We start from the raw sequence: 7,763 nt of genomic DNA on the forward strand, positions 1-7,763 counted from the left end.
TGCAAGTTTGTGGATTTGTTTGTCGCCTACGTTCCCGAGGAGAAAGTTCTTCTTCACGGGCCCATTCTTGGAGAAGGGACGAGGAAACTATAAGGGAGAGGGTGAGTCAGTCCGTGAGTCCGTAATTTTTTTTAAGTTTATCAATTATTTTGCTAGAAAATACTAAAGCGCAGGTCCGTGGCTTCTAGCCCAGTACGGATGCTCTTAACCTAGAAGCAGTAAATCTCCTAACCCAAAACTATAACTTTTGAACAAAGAAAAAAAAATCATACAAATTTATACATATTAGATAGATATTATAATCCATAAAATCCATATGTTTAGTACATACAAATTAGTACAACATGAGTTAACTTAACAAAAACCACTTGACAAACCCATGTCAAAAACCGGTCCAAAATCTCAAAAACGTGACTTCTCAATCGGGCAGGTTATTTGTTGACTTGAGTTGAGTTGACAATCATCAATTTTGACTTTGGGAAGAACTAGTCAAGCCCAACAGAACCTAAATGCCTAATCAATGCGGTGGAAGTTGAAGAACAATAATGAAATAACATCTTTCTGATTCTCTAATGTATTGCACTTCACCGTTCATAAGCGTTAGAATCTTTCGACACATTTGTAGTCCTAACCCGTCTTTGGTTGACCATTGACTGTTGTCAAACATGTCTTTAATCAGTTCTGGTGGAAGGCCTTCACCAGGAGACATGATCCTTCACAATGCACATCAAAATAAACTAAGTTAGTGTTCCCTCTGAACTGGTCCGGTTGAGTCTACTTGAACTGGCGAACGACACTGGGTGGTCGGACTAGATTTAAAAAAACGTATATTAATTTTTTTATTTTTTTTGTCGTCATTTACTTCACCATATATCCGTACTTTAGTTTATTTAAGACTTTATATTTTATTAACGCCGCAAATGCACACCGAAAGATAAACGAGTTGCATATTTTATTTGAACCGAAATCCGCTAGTTCAATAACCTATCCAGTTACGAAAACATTAAACTAACTAATCTAGAAACTGAGAATTTTGGCCACAATGACCCGCCCATTTTGACCGGCACAAAATGGCATGTTTTGACCCGACCCGTGTATGAGACTGGCCTATTTTGCCACCTCTACTTTTCACTTTTGTGCATTGAGTTTTAATAACAAGAGCAAGAAGGTGAAAAACATACCTAAAGGCAATATGAACAACATTTTTTCCATCAGAAGCCTGCTTCAAGGTCGGGCGAACTTGAATTTCGATCCAACCACCATGTAATGGCGAATGACGCACTATATTCAACAAGAAGTTGATCAACACCTGTTGAAGCCGAGGTTGATCACCATAAACGGTCAACGTTTTGACATTCTCGGGAATATCGCGTATCAGCCGCAGACCTCTATCCAGCAGCTCTAACATCACTTGGCTAACCACAGCATCAATCACACTCCCTAGTAAAAACTCATGCTTCACAATCTCTAAAAAACTATTATAAAAAAAGTTAGTAACTGCAAAGAAACAAACAAGCAAACTCAGTAAAATCTTACTCATAACAGGTCTTTTTTTTTTTTTTTTTTTTCCAACATGCAAGTATCAAGTATAAAACAACTATATTTTGCAAAAACACTCACCCCTCTTGGATGTTTTCTTTATCAACATCTTTTATGATCTTGAACATTTGTTTCTCACAAGCCACACAAGTTTCAAGCAACTGCTTTTGGTCATCAGTTAAACCCGACGCTTCAAGAAGAGAATTCGCAAAACCAATTCCACGCAACGGGTTCTTGATCTGGTGACAAATGTAAGCCAATTCTTTCATTCTAATATAGCTTTTCTTTTCTTGTTGCATTTGAACTTTAAGAAGTTGTTGTAACTCAGAACTCGCGATTTGTAAAAAGCAGAATGCGCCGATAGCTGCTCCACCCGTGTTAAGTCTTTTGTTCGCGGTTAAAAGAACCTGAACATGATTACCGTGTTTGTCAAAGAACGAAAACGGGTATCTATCGGTGTCTTGACCGCCGATCACATTATGCAAAAGGATCATGAACTTTGTTAAAGAGTCCGGGCCTTTTAGACGACAAAAGCTTCCGAAAATCTCTCCCACCAATGTTTTCCCAATGATGTCGGCTCGGGCCCATCCGGTTAGCCTCTCCATCGCAGTGTTCCACTCGGAGCAACACATGTTCTCGTCGGATGCAAAGATTGGTGGAATTAGCGTGCTTGGGTTGTGAACAATGACCTTGTAGTCGCCTTGAATTTGGATGAATTTGTCCATGACCACCTTTTGGTGTGTGACATCTTGGCCCACGAAGCAGACACCGACTATGTTTTGTGCGTAATCTTTGCTAGAACAAGCGTTGACGATCAAAAAAACTGCGGGTTCTTCTGTTGCTGAGCCAAAGGTCCTTAGTTTGATCTCCACGTTTTGATCTTCTTGACCTGTGTTAGTTCAAAATAATAGTTAGAACGGGTCAAGATGGCTGGGTCAGTGTGGTTAGGATGAAACGAGCCAATAGTTAGAACGGGTTGAAACGGGCCGGGTTGACCAAATACTTCATTTTTTATGAGTTAAGATTAGACTTTGGTGAGTTTTAACCCGTTTGACATGTTCCTCTTTTAGCTATTATTTATGACTTGGGTGAGAACGAGTTCAGGTCAATACGGGTCTCAGCAAAATGAATTCGGGTCAAATTAAGTAGAGAATTGATCATTATTATAATAATGCTTTGTAATCATAATTCAAAATTGACATAAATCGTTGGTTAAGAAAAAATAAATAAATAGGTTGTTTGCAGGTCAACACAACCGGGTTGTTTCGACCTAGACCAAAAATGACATGTTTTAACCCAAATGCATATTGACCCCCTACCAACCGGCCGCCCCGTTAACACAACCCAGAATTCGGTATGAGAACAGATAGTACCTCTTAATGCCCGATACAAAAGATTAGCAACGGTTTCTTCTGATTCCTTATAAACAAGATCTTGAACCAACGATTTCCCCATCGCATTCTCAACCGACAAGCCTGTCAACTCTGCCACTTTCGCATTCCACCCGTTTATTCTCCCCTCAACATCAACTGCGAGTATAGGCGCAGTCGCAGTCTCAATCAACCTAACCATTTCACGGGCCACCGAGCTAAGCTCATCCACACCGTGCATCTCGAGCTCTTTAACTTGTGTACGAACAACACTTTTCGAGTTATATTCATCCACATCTTTGAAAGAATCTCTCAAGATTAACTGCAATGAATGAATTGCATCCATTTCAGTATTCTCCCATGGCAAACTCCTACTCTTCACCACTTCTAAAAACGCGTTAAACGAAGACCGCGGATGCATTCGTTGACCGTCGTCTTTATCTTCCGCATGATGTTTAGCCCCACCCCATTTGATCTCTTTTGCTGTGTTTGATCTGAACCAGAATAATATATTTTTTGAGGTAATGTAAGCCACTGCCATCCCACAAACCGCGTCCCCTAGACCCGCAGCGCCTGGGTAACCCGCATCGGCTAAACTATCCGTGCTTAAACCGGTTGAGTCTTGGTGACACGCAGCTAGCCACTCGACGATATCTTTGATTTGGGCCTCGGTCGGGGTTACCCCTAACGGGTAGTACCTTCTTTGATTATAAAGTGCCGCACCGTCACATTTCACTAGATCCATGATGCTTGGACGTTGCGCCACGATGCCTGTTAGCGAATCGCGAAGAAGCATATCGCATAATAATGTTTGTGTTCGTAAAATGTGTTTTTCGGACATTTGTGCGGCCAACTGTAGTTCCATATTTAGTTGTAGCCCGAATGCTTGCATTAAAAACTCACACGCGTAGCGTAAAGGGAATGGGATGTAACGAGCTGACGTGTGATGACACACGACGAGTCCCCATAGTCGCATTGACGGTCTTTGGCCCGTGTTTTCGTCATCTACCTCGTTAATAATAACTGCCATGGCTAATGAGGCTATGGAGCCCATGTTAGCCATGTATTGCGCGTGGCAGCCATGAGGAGCCCGGAGGGTCGAGCCCACTAGGCTCAACGGCTGCATCAACGCGTCATCTTGGATCACGCGAACAGGCATCGCGTGACAATCAACTATCATTCTAACCCGGTTTTGTCTAAACAAAAACCTTGAAGCTTGAGGGATATCCGTTGCGGGATAATGCAAGCCCAAATACGGGTCTAAATCGTCCCGTTTGCTCTCTGCCACAACTTCACCGTGTTCGTCTTCGTGAAACTTATACACCATAACCCGATCATAACCCGTGAGCTCCCTCACATTTCGCACAACGGTATCACACAACAACTTAATATTCCCACCGGGTAACGACTGTAAGTTCGAAATGGCCCGAACCGCAAGCTTTTGCGACTGGACCGCCCCGGCAATCGACAGGGCTGGATCCTCAGTCCGAGCCGGCTCTAAATCAATCACAATCCCAACATCAATCCTATGCAAAATCGCATAAAAGGGTTTGCCCGAATTCTTCGAATGAACCCAAACTGGGTTCAAAAGTGTAATCTCTCGGGCCCGAAAAGCCCGTTCCAGCAACACTGAGCTCGAGGGGGTGAACAGAGTCTTGACCTCAGTGCCAATAGTCAAGACTTCTTGTTTTTCAATGCTCGGGACAGACTGGGGCACAAACCCCAGTCTCTCCCGAGCATTTTTGCTAAACGCGATGACTTTGAAACTCGAGTCATCGATAGCAATCATGCAACCAAATGGTTGTATGTGACCACCTCTTTGTATATTTGATAAATATTCAGTTATTTGCTGCTCGGGATTCGACGATTGCGATGTGGTTTTGAGTGATTGCGAGTAATCAAAAGACTTACCAGAGCCACCAGATTGTTCATAAACAGCATGTAGTCTTGCATCAACTCTAAACTGTGCAGTGGCTTTGTTCATTTTTTTACTTCCAGAAGCCATTTCTTGAAATGTTTGTAAAAAAGTAATCAAACTTTTTGTTATTTAATCTCCAAAAAACAAAATCCAGATGCGTGAATTCTCATGATGGACTTGGGTTTTGTGTGAATTTTTGTTGTGAAGTGGTGAGTGTGAAGTGTGTTGTGTGTCCTTTTGAATGGCTAGCTTTATTACTAGTATGCATAGTGTACAAGTTTTTATGCATAGTGTACATGTATTGCAACATTAAGATTCTGACTTGTGAATGATTGTATTGGAAAATAAGTATACTTTTCAATTCAACAAGATTGTATCTGGTCTGAACCGGTCTGTTCATCATCATCTCACTCAAAAAAAGAAAATAAATATATGTATAGTTATGATTTTAGATTGTGGATGAGTTTGAGTTGGGGGCATTATTTGATACGTGACGAGTGTGAGATCTACAAGGTAATATTAAAAAACAAGGGGTGTGGTGTGGCGTGGCTTCGGCTGGCATGGCTAGCCATGTGGATTTTGTTTAATTTTTTTTAATTAAAGTAGCCGTTGCAACCATGTGGATTTTGTTTAATTTTTTTTAATTAAAGTAGCCGTTTGGCAACGGCTAGCTCCAACGGCTATATTGGACCAACCAACCAAAGCCAGCCATGTCACCTCCCCCTGCCAGGCTCAATCCCCACGCCAGCGGGGCAACGCTAGCCCGGTATGGTCTAGCCAGCATTGCTTGGCAACCGCCGCCCCAACCTACGTCCCACACCCCACCGTCTTATATAAGTTACATGAATTAATAAAATATTAAAAGTATTTCTTAGAATATTTTTTTTTAATTTCTTATTATTATTATTATTTTTTAAATTTAACCAAGTTATAAAATAAGTGATTTGACTAGGTGGTAGTGAATTGAATCATGTTGATAGAAGCAGGTTGAATGTCAAATCCCATAGTTAAATACTAGTCATGAGTAATTTATAGATAACAAAAAGAAATAGAACACAAAAATATTGTTGTTTGTAAATAGTCCATGAAAAGGAACTATTAAATGAAATAAACAAATGGATTTTAAAATTTTACAATACATGAAAACAAAACAACAATTTTTAGGCTTAAATTTAGCTTAAATGAGTTTGGTTTAGCATTGAGTCAAGCCTCTTAATACCAGTGTTATAAGGCTGCTCGGTATGGTCCTAGCTTCCCTCCGGCGCCGCCACATCACCACCGTCCTCCCACGCCGCCCCCCTCCGTCCCGTCCTCCCCGTCGGAGTTGTGCCGGTTGCGACGGACCAAACAGGTGGGCCACCCCCCGCGATGCCAGTCCTCCCACGCCGCCCCCTCCGTCTTCATTCCGTCGCCGGCCTTCCCTCCGTCACCACACCCACCAGCCTAACGATCAAATCTGCTGACTGAACAAGGAACTAGGTACCTACCTGGTTTAGTTATGCTTCTGTAACCGTTTGCATTTAAACCGATTTGTTTAACGGTTGAATTGGTGAACCGGACCATATTTCAAACTTTTTTTTCTCTAAAATCTTATTTTATGTTTCATTTAGTACTTAAAGCTTAGACCCCATATTTTATTTATCTAGTTTTTATATTTTATTAATATGTAAATTCACATCAACACATAAAATACTTCATTTTGTTTTAAAAATATATATACATATATAGTTTTCAAAACTTTATATTGTTTATAATGTCGTCCGTTTGTCAATTTTGGTTGGACCAGTAGAACAGTAAGATGATCGGTCCAATTACTGACCTGGTTCTAAAACATGAATTTAATTAAACAAGCAAACATACCATTTTCGGATTTTACAAATACTTCCAAACAACATAAATTACATACTTAAGTTTATTTTTTAAACGAAAAAACTTCTATATAAATATACAAACATGCTAGACAACACACTTTAAACAATTTCCGGTTATTGTATGTGAGTACTTTTGAATATTGTTTTTTTTTTTACTAATCATAAAAGATCTAATGATCAATCTCTCAGAGAAAGCGGGGCCCACAAGGGTACCCTGTGGTTGGGCACTAGTGAGTTGTCTTTATTATCACATTCAACCCACGTGAAGTCTGTACCCTTATTGACCCATGTGTCTCCTTTATTGGACCAAAAAAGAGCATGCCACGTGTGCATATTAGCCCACTGACTTTGTGGGTCAGCCCACGTGCTCTGGCCCATTATCACATAAGGTCTCGCACGTGACATCGCCACTGCAACCAATCAGTTTCTTGCTCGTCAGTAACGCGGTGGGTCGAAGGAGTATCTCTTGGGCTCGTGGGCCCATGGCAATGCTTTTTAATTTTAATTAATATATTATTTAATATCAATATTAATTTAGTTTTAGTGTTATCTTTTAAGATTTGGATTATTAATATGTTTTGGATTGTCATATGTCACATTTGTTCCCTTTTCATGCGAAACTTGAGTTTATGTCTTTTGTCCATAATCCTATCATCCGTTTATTTACGACAAAAATAGTTAAATTATAATATATAGTTATTATTTTCTATTTTTTAATTCAATTATTGTATTTTTTATAACATTTTAGATAAAGTTCTCTTTCATTGTTGGTTTACTTAATAACTCTTTTAGATGTTTTGCTAACGCTGATTGATGAGAGCGATTTTCGAAAGATATTTATTTGGACTTCTCTGACTATTCCTTGACTAAATCTTTTGGCGAATATACTGTATAAACATTGATCTTTTAATATATAATAATAATAATAATAATAATAAGTGTTGAAAACACACTCCATGTTTATATCCACCATTAGCTTCTTATCGAAGGATCTGATGCCATACATACGATAACATTAAAGAATGACAGCTTTAAATGCACGGCCAAGAGCATAATTCCATAATT

At 39.8% G+C, this 7,763-nt stretch overlaps 1 protein-coding gene across 1 annotated transcript; it reads right to left on the reverse strand.

Moving 5' to 3' along the window:
* Positions 1-257: 257 nt before the first annotated feature.
* LOC110922010 (phytochrome B) lies at positions 258-5,103 on the reverse strand. The gene is made up of 4 exons (XM_022166343.2): positions 2,913-5,103; positions 1,621-2,428; positions 1,182-1,475; positions 258-713 (listed from the first exon to the last, which is right to left on the reverse strand). Exons 1-4 carry the CDS (start codon positions 4,912-4,914, stop codon positions 518-520), a joined length of 3,300 nt encoding a protein of 1,099 aa, XP_022022035.1. The 5' UTR covers positions 4,915-5,103; the 3' UTR covers positions 258-517.
* Between the last annotated feature and the right edge of the window lie 2,660 nt (positions 5,104-7,763).

The sequence above is a fragment of the Helianthus annuus genome, chromosome 2, assembly GCF_002127325.2.
Source record: "Helianthus annuus cultivar XRQ/B chromosome 2, HanXRQr2.0-SUNRISE, whole genome shotgun sequence".
NCBI lineage: Eukaryota > Viridiplantae > Streptophyta > Magnoliopsida > Asterales > Asteraceae > Helianthus > Helianthus annuus.

What these genes read in the sequence shown, in the direction of transcription:
- LOC110922010 (XM_022166343.2), bottom strand. Translation starts at nt 4,914, where the DNA reads ATGGCTTCTGGAAGTAAAAAAATGAACAAAGCCACTGCACAGTTTAGA. An exon ending in TTTGTATCGGGCATTAAGAG is followed by an intron (nt 2,429 to 2,912) that starts GTACTATCTGTT and finishes GAACTAACACAG; the next exon opens with GTCAAGAAGATCAAAACGTG. An exon ending in GTTGTTCATATTGCCTTTAG is followed by an intron (nt 714 to 1,181) that starts GTATGTTTTTCA and finishes TGCATTGTGAAG; the next exon opens with GATCATGTCTCCTGGTGAAG.